The sequence below is a fragment of the Neolamprologus brichardi genome, chromosome 14 (genome assembly GCF_056152115.1).
Source record: "Neolamprologus brichardi isolate AB-2024 chromosome 14, ASM5615211v1, whole genome shotgun sequence".
NCBI lineage: Eukaryota > Metazoa > Chordata > Actinopteri > Cichliformes > Cichlidae > Neolamprologus > Neolamprologus brichardi.
Window position 1 is genome coordinate 23381914 of NC_142117.1, and position 19411 is coordinate 23401324.

Below are 19411 nucleotides of genomic sequence, written 5' to 3' on the forward strand. Positions count from 1 at the left end.
ACTGGCAAACTAGCTTTGTTTTTCTTTTTACTCAAGTTACATAATCTGTGTAATAGAAAATTTTAAAAGAAACAAACAAAAAACCTCCAACTGTTATTTGTGCAACAATAACTGATCTCGCCTTGTAGAAAAAAAAAAGTGACTGGCCTAAAATTTTGGCAGTGCAACACTGCTGCAAATGCAAACTCAAACCTATTCAAAAATCTGAAAAGGTAAAATAAAGATCAGTAAAGCTCATGAAGATCCGTGGGATCCAGAGCAATGTTCAAGCATGCTAATCCAAGCAAACAGGTCATATTTTGTGCCTGAATGAGTAAGAAAAGCAATGATGAACTGAAAAGATCTCTTTGGGTTGGTTTTCACCAACTTTGCTGCTGGTATTGCTGGTAAAATGTCAGGTTTAATTTTTTTATGATGATGAGTACCTTTACGGTTGATTGTTTTAGGGGTAACAGACCGTTATGTGACAACGCATCTCTGTAATAGCTGTTGTGAAAAAATGTAAATCAGTGTGTGAGTAAGAAGTAATATGTATCCATCAGTGACTGGTGATCTAAGGTGAACACTTAGAAAAAATGAAGTGGACTGACTGAAGAACAGTGTCATGGTTGGAATCGGTGAAAACATTAACTTTGTTAAAGAAGTAGGTCTTCCCAGGAATCAGTTTGGGTGAGCTGCAGTGATCATCTGTTTTCAAGATATAAGGGAAAGGCAACGCTTTCACTTTGGCCTTCTTTCCACGGATCTTCAGCACGCTCTTGAACACAATGCTATGCAGAGACACACTTTCCACCGTCCCGATGCGCACTAAACAGAGACGCACACAAATACATTGCATTACAAACCCCCATTAATTCCTAAACAGCATTTGCTCCAATGTTTTGTTTTGTTTTTTACATTTACATATAGACTGATGTCCTACTTTTTTTGCAAAGATCAGTTTTGTTCATATTATTCACTGATTGAAGTCTGGATTCTGTAAAAGAACATTATAGACACAGAACAGGTGAAATACATGATCTAAGCTGTGCTATTAAGTTCAAATGACACAAAATTTAGTTCTACTTCGTGAGAGGACTTTTAAGTAGAAATGACAGACCATTATTCATCTTTCTCCGATCCTGTCCTGGTTCATGGATTGATCTCAGCCGCTCAGCACAGCATGACCACAGGGTGGTGTTGAAGTAGAGGTGACCACAGCATCTGAATCCCGTTTTAGCAGAGTATAGCACTTCTCTGTCCTCACTTGAGCAGCAAATGTCCTGGTTTTAAAAAGACAGTGTTCTTTATATTTAATAAAAACATAATTGTTTGGCGTTTTTGAGGAATGTGTTAGTTAATGTCAAGTTCACCCAGTAATGTTGCTACATCAGCTAAAATCAGCTTTGTATGTCTGTGTAGATTCACAGTAATCCAGTCCATGTTAGTCTTAAGTGACTTCAATAACAGCAAATGTGTGCAAATCTAGCAGTGTCATTATGGTAATTAAAGCCAAAGTGTGAATCTCTTGTAAGACACTACCCCACCATGCAATCATGTGAGTTATTAAGATCACATGGTTCAAGGTGTGCTTCAAGTGTGGTTTGAAACACCAGGGAAGGGATTTCAAGACTGTCTGATAGTTGGTGTCATAGACCACCACCTCTATTCAGTGATCGTCATTGGACTGCTTTGCTCCTCTCTTAAACCAACTGTTTTTCTGGTGGAATCTTCAAATGAGTGTCTGTTCTCCCCGAGTCTTATCCTGATGACTTGGCTCTCCTGTGTTGTACCATGCATCTGGGGGATTTTTAGGTTTCTCCTATGTAACAATCTGAGCACTGTAATGCACAGCACAGAGTACATTTTTTAGCTTTTGTTTGGATGTTTTATCCCTAAACTGTGGAGGAAATTCTTGTGAGGGAAGGAAGTCTGGTTGGCATAAAGACTATCACTGGTTTAAAGCCAACCAACGGCAGTGGAGTTGAAAGCAGTTTGGACTGGGCCAATGAGCAAAGTCAATTTTTTTAACGTGTGACTCGATAACCCCTTTTCCATTAGTACCTACTCGGATCAACTCTCTACGAATCAAAACAACTTGACTCGGATTGACTGGTTTTCCATTACAACCCACTAGTACCTTATTTGTGTGCTTGTCATAGCAACATATCTGTGCATTCCACATTGCAATTGATATGCGACACGAATGCTCCAACAGGTGGACTTAGGTGGACTTCGAAGCAGACTATGGATTTTCGCAAACGAGATACTCTCATGACTCATCAAGTGTTGCTACCTACCACCCAATTTGTGGCAACCAGTCTGACGACGTCATATTTTAGTACCTGTTTGGATTGCTTGGAATCCGCGCCGAGCAGCTACTAAAAAAGCACCTGGACCTAATGGAAAACCCTGGAAACTGTGACAAACCATGCCAATGGGTCCAGCTCACTGACATCACAAAACTTCTTGTTTGAAAGCTTTGGTTTATTATGGTCCATGTGTACTAGGAACATCTGCAGACAATGTACTGACTCATCATATACCCAGGTGGGAGACATCAAGCGGACTTCAAAGAAGTGTAAGAGGAATGACCACTGTTAAGTCTCCAGGTATCCATGTCCATCTTTGTAACATATTATAATCAAGGCTTAAACCTGCAACAGCAGCCACCCTTTCATCTCTCCCTCTCCTTCCTCACAACAGCCAAGCCTCCTCTGAAAGTACTTTGCACATTTCCTCCCCCAAAGTGTCCTTGGACCATTGTCCACATGTCACAACATAGGAAAGGCAGTACATCAGAACAAAACTCAGCTGTGCATTGGCACGCGCCTTCAAGGATGTTAATAGTTATATTTTTAGCTAAGAAGATAGATGGGTTGAGGACTGCATGGGAGCACATCTGCACTAGTTGGAAGCCCCTCTCCATATTTTGCATACCTCCTCCCACTGAGTGTGCTTGGATCATTGCATGTTGTAGGAGAGACAATAAAGTTGAATTCTATTCTATTCCATTCTCTTCTACTCTAAGATCTTATGACCTAATAAGGTGTAAGACATGATTACATAAACAAGGAGTAGATCTTGAGATAGCATCAGTAATATTAACTCTACCTGTTGCTTTTGCAGAAGGGATCCGCAACACTGTGCATCCTGTCCATGCTCATCTAACAGTGTCAGATTGTACAGTGTTCCTGCACAGCACTTCATCTGTGGGTCTTTAATGTTGTAGGCTTTAATCCCACAGCAGTGAATATTTTCCGATCTGGAATGTCTGGGTGGAAAACAGAGGTAACCGTTATGATTCAATAAGGACAGTGATAAAGATGTATGCCGAAAAGATTCTGAATTAGATGACTCTTGTCTTATGTATTAACTGGATCTCACTCTAGAAGATACCTTCTTAACTTCTTCAACAGAGTGTTCGCAGGAAAAAAAGGATTTTCATCTATACTTAACTCAGATGAAAATACTGAAAATTAATAATGAATTATAATTTTATCTCCAACAATATCGATACCAAAAGTGCTGTCTGCGCCTCCTCCAGTGAACGTGCAACTTCAGACAGCACTGCTAAAGATAGGCATACATAGATGCTCCCCTCATTAGCAGCTGAACATAAACTGTTGATAATGTTCACATCATGGAACATCAATTTATTTTGTGACATCAGTAATGCTTCTGTTTCATCAACAGTAACATGCTATGGAGTTATCATATTAATGTTAGCCATTTAACTCTTAGCAGTTACCCTGCAGCCACATTAGCTGCTTGCTTAGTTATAATTAAGGTAGTGGCTGCTGGCTATGGCTATGTGTAATGCTGACGCTGTTAGTAAGTAAAAGTAAAATGTACTTATTAAGCACTTTTACAGATGAAAATCAATTTATAATAAAACACAAAAAACAGACATAACAATGTAACAATCTAAAGGATAATAGAATAAAACATAAAACCAGAAAATAACATAAAGGTGTTGTCACCCACACTTTGACAGCTACTCCAGCTGGAAATAAGCTTGATTAGAGCAGCCAAGATTCAACCAGTTCATCTTGTAAAGAGCAAACTATGAAAAGAAAAAAACTGAAATCTTAATGCTATTTGCTGCTGAGTAGGGTGATAATTCAAATAATAACCTCTAAAAAGAAAGCCAAAGAACATAATTATGAAAAGACATGCACACATGAACATAGCCCTTAACAATAAACTTTAATTAAAACAGGACCAAACCCAGTCAGAGACTACACAGACTGAGACAGAAATTCTCTGGCACAGTAGCTCAGTGCATTTTAAAGTCACCACACTGAAAACAAAGTGGGGATACAAAAAGTGCGGTTTGTGCACAGCTGGAGCATTTGCGTATCGCAGACGCATATACATTCCATGAAAAATTATTTTTCCATGCCACTCCTTTCTGAGTTTTCCTCCACCCTCTCTCAGAAAACATTACATTAAGTGGTTCCCTTTAGCTGTCCTGAGAGACAAAATGCAATCCAGCGATACATACCAACTAATTAAAAAAAGAAAGAAGTTTGTTTCACCAGATTTCATCAGCAATACAATACAACCCGAAACAGATTTCTTCTTTCAGCTGATCCCTTTAGAAGTTCCCACTCTGGATATTCCTTACCATCCTCTTTTTTTCGCACCAAATCTTTGCATGTCCTCTTTAGTACATACATAAATCTTCATGTGAGAGTAATGTCTTTCTCCTGCCTGGCAGCTCCAGATTTAACATTCTTTGTCCAGTATATCGACAATCCCTCCAATGCACATGCCTAAACAGCCTCACCTCTCTAACTTTGTCTCAAAAATGCTTGACTTGAGCTGTCCCTCAGGATACACACACACACACACACACACACATACACAATCACCTGTGTCCGTTACAGCAGATCTCAGCATCAGGCTGGTAAATTTCTGTCCCACAGCAGTGTTGTCCCGGGCTGCCATGAAACTGAGAGCAACATATGGTCCCTTTAGTCGGGTCATAAGGAATACCCGTCTCTGAACATTCATCTCCATCATCTCTGTTCTCGTACAAGGTCTTATTACAACAGAGAACTCCACGTTGTGCTGAGCCAAACGGTGTGTCCCCACAGCACTTGAAGAATCAGAAATAAAACAGTTATGTGTGCAGCAATGCAGAAACATCCTATATATCAGATAGAAAACACCCTGAGTAACCATGTAAAAGGAGCGGGGTGGAGCTCCGAGCTTTCTCATCAAAGTGGTACAAAAACACACTCTTTTTTGCACTGGGATCACTGGGTTCGACTGCCGTTAACTCTACATTCTATTGTTCTTTAAAGAACATTCTATTGTTCTTTGCAGCAACTGAATCCTGCTCAAATTTACCTTTAATTCTGGACCTGTGCTATCCAGAATTCTTTCTAATCAATTATCTAATTAAAAATCTTGCCAGAATGGACTTATTATATTCTTCCCTTTTCTGTAAGCAAATGGAAAAGAGCTGAAAGCTGAAAACAGTGCTTATAGCTTATAGCCTTCACTGGAAACAATTAGATTTTTCTAGAGATTAAGCATTTTGACTTGCATTAATAGAAAAAAGTCAGCCAGCTGGGCAGGCCTGGGAAAAGCAAACAATGTATTGAGTGCATTACTTGATTGATCCAAGGCTTCTGCACAGATGCACAGCCATCACAGCAGACTTGGTTTTCCACCTTGGACTTGCTTTGACCTAAGGAGGGGTGTGAGGGTGGAAAGGGTAGATGAGAACATTTGGGGATGAATTATCAATGGAAAAGAGGATTTGCGGTCTTTTGTTCTGTTTTTTAAATTTGTTTTTGCCAAAATAACATAATAAACACATCCATCTTTGCCATTCTTGTGCACTGCATGTAGGAATTCAGTATAAATGAATCTGAAACCAAAGCCAGCAAAAAAACACTGTGGCTTCCCATCCCTAGTTTACACTATACACTAGGGGTGCAACAATACTCGTATCGATATTGAGCCGTTCGATACAGTGCTTTCGGTTCAGTTCGCATATGTATCGAACAATACAAAATTTTTAATTTATTTGATCAACTTTTCTTCTGACGATGCTGCGTTCGACTACTCCGCCTAGGCTGCACTGTTGAGCCCAGATCCACTGAGCGCAGCACAAGCTAGCAAGACAGAAGTTAAGCTCTCCTTGCAACATGGCAAATTGAACCTCCCCCACCCTCATTCAGATCTGGCCTTTGGAACTATTTTGGTTTTCATGTGACGTATGACCCTGAAGGTAAGCGCGTCATGGACAAAAGTAAAACACTATGTCAGATGTGCCACACAATGCTCAATTACATTGGTGGGAACTAGTGCGTTAGCACAGTTTGCTCGTTAATGTGTTGGCCGTCCAGCCCCACGCACGGGGCGATCCGCGGTAGTTCGTTAACGGAGATTTGCCGTGTTATGGCGTTAACGTCATTTCAGATTAACGCTGACAGCACTAGTGGGAACAAAATGAATATGACTGCACATTTATGCCAACATCATCCTAGTGCAAAGACAAGTGGAAGCAGACAAAAATAACAAGCATGCATGCTACAAACTTTACCCGAGTCATTTAGACAGCTGTTAGCACATGATTCTCCTTACGGGACCTGATATGTTTAATGCTGCTGAGAATATAGCCCAGAAGAAGCGTATAGTATAGCTTTTATTTTGGAAAGAGCCATTTCTCTGTAATAAACTCTCTTTTCCAAAGAGGAGTGATTTCTCGATCAGATAGATTTATTATTTTATCCCTTTGTTGTTTCAGCAACATTAAATTTAAAAACTGTACGTTTGAGTTAAAATATATATTTATAATTTTAATAAATGACAAATTAAAAAAGCATGAACATTTCTTTTGTATCGAAAAAATATCAAACCGTGACACCAAAGTATCGAACTGAACCGAACCGAACCGTAAATTTTGTGTATCGTTGCACCCCTAATATACACCCTTTGGATGGGTACCAGAAATTTTGACTGGGCCTTGTAAGTTACTGTTGGAATGCTACTGCTTCTATTTAAGTGGCTACATGCACATTTATAAATTAAGAAAACAGTATATGCCATATTATTGTTTTTGCTGTGGTTTGTGAGGCCCAGTAAAGCCTATAGTAATAAAGACTATAAAACAATCAAATAAATCACATAAATGCTGTTATTTGGATGATTACTGTCACATAGAAGACAAGGAAAGAGAAAGACTCTTGGATGAGTGATATTGACTCTCATAAACAGAAAAAGAAAGAGGTGCACTACACAGTAAATTCATTAACTTATCTCGATATAAAAAAAAAACACCTGTGCTATCAAGAAGAAAACAAATAAAGCTGAATTTTTCAACTCTAACTCCCATCTTGACTATTGATCTATAAGATTTTCTGAGATAATGTATTTGGACCATTAAGTGACTTCAACCTAATTCACCCTGGTGGTAGGAATGTATAAAAAAACCCAGTTTTTTCAAACATTACATTTGCTACTAAAAAGTTGAGTAAGCACAATTTTTTTTTTATATCCAAGACAAAAATGTCATCTGAATTTGTTTCAATTCTTCCATTTTTACTGGTGCTGTCAGCATTAATCTCGTTAAAATGACGTTAACGCAATAACTACAAATCTCCGTTAGTGAGTTAGCGCAGATCCTCCTGTGCGTGGGGCTGCATGGTGTCAACACATTAGCGCAGTTAGCTCGTTAACACGTTAGCGCTGTGCAGCCCCATTTTAACGAGATAAACACTGACAGAACTAATTTTTATGTTTTTAAAATGCAAGACCCATGTAGCTTTAGGTCTAAAACAGATTTCAAAGATTTAACATTGTAAAATGCCTTCTCATCTGGTTTGTAATTTCTTTTTTTTTTGTTTTCTCCTGAATGCAACTTTTGTTTTAAATGAAGTGAGGAATGTCTTTCATTGACATGACACCCACTCCATCCTGCCTAACATCTGTTTTCCAGGACATAACTCCAAGTCTCCAGCCTCTTTTCCTCACTCTCTCACTACAGAGCACATAGTTCACAGCACTGCCTGAACTCAGGCTGACCTGTTGTCCTGTCTATAACCATGGTCAGCAAGAAGGAGCTAAGAGCAGATCCCTGATTTGTAGATCTACAGATGCATACTGAAGCTTCCTCTGACTTTCTCTATACTTCTCCATCAACAGTCTCAAAGCAAACACTGAATCTGTAATGCTTTTTTTGGCATGAAGCAGTAACTGCAGCTCACTGATCATCACCTCTCCTCTTAACCTCTTTTCCACAGCTTGATGATATAGCTCATCAACTTTATCCTTCTGTAGTTGCTATTTAATGGTTGTGGTTTACCTTTGTTCTTGAAAATTAGTGCCTATCCACTTCTTATCCTTTCCTCAGGCCTTCAATCACTCTCTAGGATCATACTGTCAGTCTGTTTAAAAAAACCGCTGCCCTCTACCCTAGACACCTTCATACATCTAAAGGAGTTATGGTTCTGGGACGGTGGCCCAGTGTTTTGTATTATTCTTGTTAATTTTTGATTTCCTCATGATTTATCATTGCTAGTCTCTCAGTTTCTGTGTTTCTAGCTCCTTAAGTCTCCCTGTCTCACCATGTCTAATTAGGTTCAGCTGTGTCTCCTGTTGTGCATTTCCCTCATTACCTTGTGTGTATATTTAGGGTGTGCTTCATTCTGTTCCTTTTCAGACTATCTGCTTGTCATCCTTTGTTTTACCTGTGCTCCCCTTCTTCATCCTCTTCATAGCTATCTTCACTTCCTCCTAACCAGTCTGCATTCCCTGGTTCACTAACTGTCCTCCATTCATCTTTATCTCTCATTTTCCATTTTAATCCTTAATACACTACTACCATTTAATCATTAGTAATTATTAAACTCTGGCTTTCTCTCCCATATTGTTTCTTTTGTTGGTTCTCTCTTCTCTATCCCCTCACCCCAACCAGTTGTGGCGGCTGGGTGCCTCTCATGAGTCTGGCTCTGCTAGAGAGCTCTTCCTGGTAAAAGTACCACTGTTGCCAAGTGCTTGCTTATAGGATAATGTGTAATTGTTGGGGTTTCTTTCTAATATTATAGGTTCTTTACCTTGCAATATAGCGACCTGATAACCCCAACCGATTGGACAGGCAAACCGCGAGTGGACATGGTGGACCCAACGTCACATTTTGCCATGATAGTGGGTTAAACATAACATGCCTTGAAAGAAAGGTTGGTATGAATTGATGCTATATAGAAAACTGAATTGAATTGATGACCAAACTGTTTTTCTGGTCATTGTAGACTGGTGGCAGTGACCACATCAAGAACCTGGAAAGACTCATCCTTGATCAGCTCCATATCTGAACCTCTTTCAATTCGCTTACCAGCCCCATCTTGGAGAGGATAACGCCGTCATCTACCTGCTCAACCATGTCTATGCCCATCTGAATCAGCCAGCAAGTACTGTGAAGGTCATGTTTTTTTTACTTCCTCAGTGCATTCAGTACCATCAGGCTGACCATCCTGTGTGAGAAGCTGACAGCAATGCAGGTAGATGCCTCTCTTGTGTCCTGGATTGCTTACCTGGCTGAAGGTTCATAGCATGTGTGTCTTCAAAACTGTGTCTGACGAGATGATCAACAACACTGGGGCTATTCACCCTCTACACCACTGATGGGAGACACTGCACAGAGACCTTCAGAAGTTTTCTGATGAGTCTCCAGTGGTTGAATGCATCAGTGAAGGTGATACATTGACGTAGAGTACCAGGTACTCGACCACACATGGACTCCTTTGTCATGTGATGCAAGCAGAATTATCTGCAGCTCAACATTACAAAGAACAATGAACTGATTGTGGACTTTAGGAGGATCATGAAACCTGTGACCCCTGTTTCAATCCAGGGACTCCATGTGGACATAGTATGTATAAATACCTTAGAGTACACATTGACAATAAACTGGACTGGGCTAAACACCACTGCACTCTTCAGGAAGAGACAGAGGTGGCTGAGGTCTTTTAATATCTGCTGAACAATGCTCAGGATTTTTTATTGTTCTGGTTACTAGTTAATGACTTGGATCAACTGTGACCACATCATTTCCTCGAGCCGTCATAAAGTATTGTGATTCTGATTATTGGATTTAGCAGTCCATGCTGCCATCCCAAAATCACAACACCAGCTCCATATCATGGAGTAAATGTAGCCTTTTTCCACCAACTAGAATTTTGCAAAGATACAAAATGCCAACTGAAATTCAGTTGAATATCAAATGTAATGTCTAAGATGTGCATGAAATTGTATTAGACAAGTTCTGACCTTCAAACACAGGTGGCTCCTCTGAACAGCAAGATGAATTCTTCAATTGTACTTCAGCACTTTCCTTTTTCCAACAGCAGCACTCAGTCTTTGTGTTGAACTGATCATGATAACAGCACTGGTGATCTGTAGAGTTCCTTTTAAGGATCTTCTTATCATTAATTGGACCACAACACAGCTCCTTTTCCACATCATATGTCCCTGTGGAAAAAGAACCAGATACTAGAAAATGAAATGCATATAGTGTATAATTAAGTTAATGTTAAACTTTTTTAAGAAAACAGGTTTTATATGTTCCTCATACAACAGATCATTTAAATACATTTAAATATTTTTTATAGTGAAATACTTGTATTTTGATTAGCTCTGCTTACCTTTATCACAACATCTGTGCTGTGGTGAAGATTTGGCAACAACAGTTGACTGACAACATAAATGCGTATGCATGTTGAAGGTTGTATTTCCACATAAAGGAGCTGTAGAGGCAAAGACCAGGTCAAAATACACGCATCATTCATAGTAACCAGCATAAAATTCCTTTAGAAGAAGAACAATAGGTGGCAGAGCCTTCAGCTTTCAGGACTCTCATATGTGGGGGACAGATTCGGGAGACAGACACCCTACCTGCTTTCAAAGATTAGGTTGAAAACTTCTTCTTCTTCTTTTTGATAAAGCATATAGTTAGGGCTGTATCAGTTGACCTTGAATCTTGCCTTGAGTAGTTCTTCTTCAGTCACATTTTCCACTAATGTATTTATACTCTACTCTGCTTTCGTTATTATTCATCTTTGGCTCTTTTCCACATCATGTGTTTTGTCCTGTCTTCCTCTCCTCACCCCATATGGTCACGCCAGATGGCCACCCTTCCCTGAACCTGGCTCTGATGGACGTTTCTTCCTGTTAAAGCAAAGTTTTTCCTTCCCACTGTTGCCAAAGCACTTGCTCATAGGGGGTTGTATGACTGTTAGGGTTCTCTCTGTTTTCTTATTTAGGGTTTCACCTAACAATTTAAGCACCTTGAGGAAACTGTTGTTGTGATTTAGGGCAAAATAAATAAAACATAATTGAAAATTAAATTGAATGAGTCCGAATAGAATAAAACACAGACCCTCTAAAAATTTGGTTAAAAACTTTTCTTTTAAATGAAGCATATAATTAGGGCTGGATCAGGTGACCTGAATTCTTTTGTTGTGCTGTCTGGTCCGATGTCATTAGCCATTTCCTTGTACAAATTCTATTTTAGTTCCCAAACTTAAATTTCTTCTGCGGAATGTGAGGAATGTGCACATTTGATCTGTCTCCAAGAAACTGTACAACTTATTTGAGGGAATAAATACCATAATTTGCTCCCATGCTCCCTGTTTCTCATGAAAGAAAGGTCAATGCTTTGGAGGGAGAGATGAGTAAGTACATGCATATTTGGCATTTAATGACAAAGAACAAAGGACATTTTTTAAACCGTGTGAAACACTGTTAAAATCACAGCGAACGTTTACACTTTGTATTTTAGTCAACTCAATCAACTTCAGATATAGTTTACTACAATCTCATGATGTTTAGTTGACTAAAAATAGGCTTCCAAATTCTTTTACTTTTAGTTGAACTTATAACTAAACGTAAATGACAAGACAACAGACTGACTAAAACAAAGTCAAGATTTGCTGTCAAAATTAACACTGGAGTTCCAGTGTTAATGACCTATAGAGCTTTTGGTTTGACATAACTACTGTATAATAACTTTTAGACAAAGAGATTGCATGAGGGAAAACAGAAAATAACACATTTGCTCAGGAAACAGTTTTGTTTGTTTGTTTGTTTTTGAATTGCAAGTTAGGAAAATGCACATGGTTGGGGCAGGTTTACTAATTTGTCTTTGCTTGCATACTTTCTAGTCAATCATTCCACCCCCCCCCCCCCCCCACCCCCCCACCCCCCTTAAGACTGATTTGTACAGTGACTCAAACTGCATCAACTTCCATTAGATTGGTCCCACACAGTGTTACATGCAGTTAAGTCCTGAACTGACCTGCAGATACACCAAAGTCCTTGAAACAACAGAATGAATCCTTCGATTGTATCTCCACGCTTTCCTCATTTGAACAGCAGCACTGATTCTCTGTGTCATACTGGTTGTGACCACAACACTGGTGGTGACTGGAATTCCTCATCAGAATCATCTTGCTCTCATTCGGACCACAGCACAACTGCTTGTCCTTATCATAAGGCTCTGTGGAAAAGACCATCGTGATTCATTATATTTCTACCTCCTACAAATGTTGTACTACTGAATTATTTTACTGAATAAGCAATTGCACTACATTAAAAGATAACTTTTCTGCTATTTTCCAGAAAATTCTGTGATAAAATCACATTTTCTCATTATATTTAAACTTCTCCAAAACAATTTGTATATTTTCATAGGTTCTTTTAACTGGACAGTTAACTTTCCTTGGTATAGGGTTATAATGTGATGTTTTTCATCAGTGTGTTCAGTTCTGCTCACCTTTACCACAGCATTCAGCCATTGGTGAAGGTTTTGCTACGATGGTTGATTGACAGCATATTTCATTGACTGGGTTGTACGCCTTCAGGTCACAGCACTTGGACACCTTTTCACTTAGACCCTGTGTAACAGCTGGAAGTGTGTCATGGTAAGTGCATTAACTCAGTACTAGAAGGTTCACAAGTTCCACGAGTCCCAAAGCTCAATCTTAAAATAGCTAGGGGTGTTTCACTTTTACGTAAACCAACCACAACTCTTGAGGGTTTAAAACATGTTTTTGATGAAGACTGTGGTGGTTTGGCACCAGTGTTTTTCGCAGTGTTTAATCATGCACTGGAGCCATTAACTCTTGGGAGAAGTGAATGACTCAGAGAAAATTTCCTCACTGACATTTTTTAAAAGCCCTTCATCTGCTTACTGCGCAGAATGTCAGTGTGAGTGACGTACTCAGAGCAGTAAAAAAGGACTGTTGCAGCAGCTTTGAATTAATGAAAATGAAAATATCTAACTTAGTTTAAGTGCTAACAGATGAATCCATGGACGAATCATATATCATCATAGTCTTATTAGTATGGTCTTTTTAAAAGCTCTTTTTTAAAAGTTTTGTTTTAATCTTTTGTATTTGGCTGTTTCTAATCTCCATGAGGCACTTTGTAACCCCAAGGAAATCCAAAGCATGGTCTTTGCACATGGTTTATTTATGTTAGCAGGACAGTAGCTACAATAATTTTTAAGTTTCCAGTTTATTCAGTTAAGGTTACACAGTATTAAGTTTTCTAGTCCAATACAGCTCAAATGTTCCACAAACTGCAGTTCCAACATTGGAGTAATATCTTGTTCCATAAATGGTAAACGGCCTGTATTTGTATAGCGCTTTACTAGTCCCTAAGGACCCCAAAGCGCTTTACATATCCAGTCATCCACCCATTCACACACTTTCACACACTGGTGATGGCAAGCTAGATTGTAGCCACAGCCACCCTGGGGCGCACTGACAGAGGCGAGGCTGCCGGACACCGGCGCCACCGGGCCCTCTGACCACCACCAGTAAGCAACGGGTGAAGTGTCTTGCTCAAGGACACAACGACCAAGACTGTCCAATCCGGGGGTCGAACCGGCAACCTTCCGATTACAAGGCGTCTCCCAACTCTTGAGCCACGATCTCCCCATAAGTAAAGCTGCTGCTTTAAACCTTTTTATGCTCATCACACCATTAACTAATACTTACATTATTAAATTCTCATTTTCACCTTGTTAAGGTGCCCAATTTCTTGCAAGATCACAAAGTCAAATTTCCACTTTGAATTTTAATCATTCTTTTGTTAGTTGTTTTACAAGTTGATTACCTGTGGTGCTGTGTCCATGTTGTATTTTACAACAAGTGGCTGTTCCAGGATTGTAAGGCTCCTTTCCACAGCAAAATAGACTTACACCAGGGTGAAGCTTATTTTCACAGCAAACAGCCTCTTGGATGTCATACTGTATTCCATTGCAGTCTCTTCTGAAAAGCATAGAAGACAAAATCCAGGACATTATCCCTGACACTCATTTCTATTCATCTGACATAAAAGTACATAAATTACTTATAAATATAAAAAACATTTTACAGCTAGACTCCTTCATAATCCCATGCAATACTGACCTCTGATGGACTGATATGAAAACACTTAACACTCAGAATGTTAAAATGAGTAGCCATAATCTGTGAGTACATGCTACTGCATACACACATCTACACCCATGTTGAGCATGTGCTTACTTAAAAATATGACTTACTCGATTGCATTTTAAAATCCCTTCTACTTAAAAAACAGAGTTTCTGAACTTGGCTGATGATGCATATTCAAATTGTAGAGTGGAAGACTTAACAAGTGGAAGAATTATTTTTTCAAATCTTGGGAGACAAATTTGCCACTACAGGTTTATTTGGAGCAACAGTTTTGTCTTTGGAGCTCCACCATGGATGCCACTTTTTCACCCAATTTCTTTCTTATTGTTGGATAATGAGCACCAAACTTAAGTGAGTCAAGTGAATCCTGTGGGTCTTTAAATGTTGTCTTTTATTTGTTGTGACCACCAGATATGCTCTAGGAATCATTTTGGTAGGCCAGCCACTCCTGAGAAGGTACACCACTGTTTTGTCCTTTTGTTCATAATGGCTCTCACCATAGTTTGGCGGAGTCCCAAAACCTGAGAAATTCCTTTTTAACCCTCTCCAGACGGATAGATTACTCAGTTGCTTTATTTTGCCTCTGTTCTTGAGTTTCTTTAAGTCTGACATTAAACAGGTTGTGTGTGGTTAGTGAAACTGAATTGAGCATTCCAAAAAAGAAAAAAATATCTTACTGAGAACCAGCCTATACATTTATGTCCTATGTAATGGACATTTGTTTTTAGTCAATGTCTTTTGACTTATTTGAGCTACCCTTCTAAGTCCTGTTGTACTAAATAGAGGACATCCTGGGCTTTCCATTGATATCCCTTGTGTCTGGGTGGATTTCCAAAAAGGCAGGAAATTCCAAAACACTTTCAATGGGAAGTTCCTTTTTTCCTCAGGGTTCAGGCATTTTTCCCCCATTATAAAAGGAGAACACCTGTGCACATACACACAGTGAGTGAAGAGGGAGCGACCTACCGATTACAGTCGTTTCTGGAGGTTGCATTAGCTCCCACTGCAGGCTCTGTCAGCAAGCACAAGATCAAAAGTGTGAGTACTGGCAAATATAATTAGAGTAAACTCTGTTCATATTTCAACAATCATCTAGATTGATAGTAATTTTGTTAATCTCCATATGAAAGTAACACTGGGATTGCTTAAATATTGTATAGTTCAGTTGCTTCTAAAGCTATCAATCATTCAATAATTACATTGGTTACAAATGATTCACTGTGCTTTAATGAACAGCACAAGAGTGAGCTGGGGTTTCTTCAAATGCGAGTATCAGCCAAGCGCCTCCACCCACATGTCACCCAAACAAACAGATTGCCCTTTTTCTTTCCCAAAGCATCATCACTGTAAAATTCTACGTCACGGCAAAATGCACACCAGAGACATTAGGAGGAGGGTTTCAGGCAAGAGAAGAAAATAATACCAAAGGCACAGTTTCCACAAACTTGGAGTTGTTCTTCAATAAATTAGTAGATAAAAGTATCATGCGCGTGACAGTGCTTATTGCGTCATCACGCACATGAGACTTAAAACCACTTATCTGCTCTTAAAAACAATGATGCCAAATTGACATGTCGCATTATGTATAAATACATGCAGCCTTAGAACCTATAACTCGTATACAGTATTTATATGACTCCATCTATCGTCTGCCTCTTAAACACAAACATATATACGCACAGACGTACAACATAGCAGTCCCGGAAATTTAAAAAAAAAAAAAAAAAATCTATACCAGCTGTTTGGAAATAGTGATCAAGTGACCCTTCAATCAAACTCTCTCTCTCTCTCTCTCTCTCTCTCTCACACACACACACACACACACACACACACACACACACACACACACGAAAAACAAGAAAAAAAATAAAGAAAAACTCACCAGAATTAGTGGTTAAGCCAAAAATCAGCCAGGCTGAAATGGACATATAAGCATTATTAAAAGTATATATATGTAGGTAGAGAATCAAATAAATAGAATTTATCTCAAACAATCCTAAAGTCATTTTGTAAACGATTTCAACCTACCAAATCCTAGACCCCAAAGAGGAAACATTTGGAAGCCTTTTAGTAGAATCTGAGTGCCTGAATATGAGAATGAAATTCAAGAGGGAAAAAACTGAAGAATTTAAGCTGTTTTAAAGCCACACCCCCACGTGATATAGTCTAAAAATATGGCATGTATGAAGACACAATCAGTGTGCTTGCCCAACACGTTTACACCCAACAAGCGCTTCATCAGCAAGAGGTGTACGATAGACACGCCACCGTGACTTTAATATTTTTGCTCAGGTGAAACTAAAAAAGAATTTAAAACTGGATCACCAGATTTCAAAACTGGTTCCAGCACTGACTTTTCCCTTACCTGAAATAGTTGACGATGTTTTTCAAGCGCAAGCTTGATTATCCTTTCTTATTGTTGGGTTCAGTTTTCATGGTGTTCACATATGATGATGAACAGTTGTAACTTTATATATTATTCTTGATGTTGCCCCTAAGACACCCGTGGGAGTTAGCTTGACATTTTTTGGAAAGTGTTTGTGAATGACATCTCTTATAGTTAACATGCCATACAAATATGGTCCATATCCCCGACAAGAGCTTGTTCCCACCTGCAGTCCTCCGACCGCTCTGCCTCTCCTACGAGAATATATTAAATAGCTTAAAAACAAACGAACAGCATAAACACATCGTTAAAATAAACAAAATCTCCATTCCACGTTGTCCAGTTTCAGTTAATATCTTTGGCGACAGATTTGTGCTTTTCTCGTTTTGCTCGTCCTCAGCGCACAATTGAAAATTAGTTTGATAAAAATTTTAGTGAAGCAAATTTTCTATTTCTTTTGGGACTTTGAAGTGGTTTTCTGGTGAAGATATCGTTATCGTTAACACCTTTTAGAAATCAAATTACAATATCTTATTTTGTGGGTGCTTAGTTAAAGAGCCTCAAAAACCTCTATAGCAAATTGCAAACGAGTGTAAGTAGACATAAATAGTGCAAGAAACGCAGTCTATCTATCTATCTATCTATCTATCTATCTATCTATCTATCTATCTATCTATCTATCTATCTATGCAACCTGCGTAAAATCAAATTTAAAGAGTTACAACGATTTTTCATGATGATTATCCTAGCTGGATAAGCAGAAATGATGTCTGCAGAGATAAACTGGGCATGGGGGGTACACCGAAATTTCCCGGTGGCTTGTGGGTCGTTTTGGCGTGTTATGATCTGTCACATTGACCAGCAAACACATTCAGAACCACGGAGAATTCAAGCTGCAGGTACGGCTCTCACAGCCAGATTTACCAAGTGGTAGTAAGTTAGATACATTTGCAAGAGACAGCAATCACAAAAATGCTAAATGTGAGGGTAAAGTTATTCAGTTGATCTACAAACAATGCGCTATTTTATGTGTTACGGGGTATAACTTATTTTAATGCTTTATGCTGTCTTTCATTGGTTTGGTTTTATGGATCTTTGTATATAGTTTGCATGCTTTTATTTTGAAGTTATCGATTTTTTTTACTTCCTTCCCACACCTTGATCAAAGCAACTCTCCACAATTGCTCACACACTCACACATACAAGATGGGAGGTGAGGGCAGTCAGAGGGAGAAGAGTCACAGAGCATGTACAGAAGTGAAGCATGCATTAAGACTGCATGGTGCATAGAGCAACAGGATAGAAAAGCCACACAGATTCCAAGGACACTGGCCCTTGAACAGGCAGACATGAGCAAACATCAACCTACCAAAAAAAAAAAAGAAAAAGAAAAAAAAAACCAAAACTCTGGTTTTACCCATGTATTTTCCTCCCAAAGCAGCTATATATATGGTAATATTAGCAATTAGTAATTATGAATTACTCTGGGCTGGTTGGCTTTGAAGTCCTAAGAACAGAGACTCAGATGGCTTGCAGGATTTATCCAGAGGAGAACTGCCTTATTACAAAGTATTAAAAACTTGAAATCTGTGTACAACAGCTGACATATACACGCTGTAAAAGAACACACAACACTCTTTATTCCATATCCTGAAGAGTTCTTGTGTTACTAAAGATGATTGGGTACCACCGAAAATACTAACATCATGACATTAATATGTGCTTTTTAAAAAAAAGAGATAAGAAGATAAGATAAGATAGAACTTTATTAATCCCTCGGGTGGGTTCCTCTGGGAAATTCGGTTTCCAAATAGCACAGCACCAACAGAAGTTACAGAATGTGAGCAGAATACCATATATACACATATAAAAATACAGAGACATATATAAATAAAGAGTATACAAAAGGGATAAATAGAATAAATAGGAATAAGAATACAAGGGAATTGCACATTTCAAGTATTGAAGTCTATTGCATCGTTGGTTATTAACAAAAAGTATTGCACAGTGAAAACGCACTACAGCTTAGTTGTCCCCCGTCCTTTGTCCTCCTGTTTCCCCTTCCTCTCTCCTCCAGAGAGGAGTTAAAGAGTTTGATGGCGTGTGGGACAAAGGAGTTTTTAAGTCTGTTGGTTCTTGTCTTTGGGAGAAGCAACCTGTCACTGAACAGACTCCTCTGGTTGTTTATGGCCGTGTGCAGAGGATGCCCAGCATTGTCCATAAAAATATATATTAGCCAACATGACATGTGGCAGCACAGCAGAAAAAAACAAGCCCTCCATACAAAGCCCTACATTAAATTCAGTCAAGGACATTCCATGGCTGGCCTCTAGCGAGGTTGGCTGCTTGTCACCACTGGTCCTCTGGGACTCTACCCTCTGGGCAGATGTCACCAAGATGTGTGGTTATGTGCACCCTTAGGAGCTGCAGATGGTCCGGTTCTCTTGGATCCTTTTCTGTCTTCATACAAGAATGTTTCAACATTTCACTCCCAAAAGAAATCAAAATGATCTTTTTTTTTTTTGTTTTAAAATATTTTCTGTGTTGTGAAGAAAATATGAGCTTATAACATTTGGAAATAACTGAA

The 19411-nt window shown here is 39.0% G+C and overlaps 1 protein-coding gene across 1 annotated transcript; it reads right to left on the bottom strand.

Moving 5' to 3' along the window:
* Window positions 1-298: 298 nt before the first annotated feature.
* LOC118454546 (uncharacterized) lies at window positions 299-16510 on the bottom strand. The gene is made up of 14 exons (XM_087850992.1): window positions 16467-16510; window positions 16321-16353; window positions 15405-15450; window positions 14116-14270; window positions 12770-12901; window positions 12293-12493; window positions 10641-10742; window positions 10294-10467; window positions 5604-5680; window positions 4857-5083; window positions 3094-3253; window positions 1100-1262; window positions 923-976; window positions 299-807 (listed from the first exon to the last, which is right to left on the bottom strand). Exons 1-14 carry the CDS (start codon window positions 16492-16494, stop codon window positions 554-556), a joined length of 1806 nt encoding a protein of 601 aa, XP_087707118.1. The 5' UTR covers window positions 16495-16510; the 3' UTR covers window positions 299-553.
* Between the last annotated feature and the right edge of the window lie 2901 nt (window positions 16511-19411).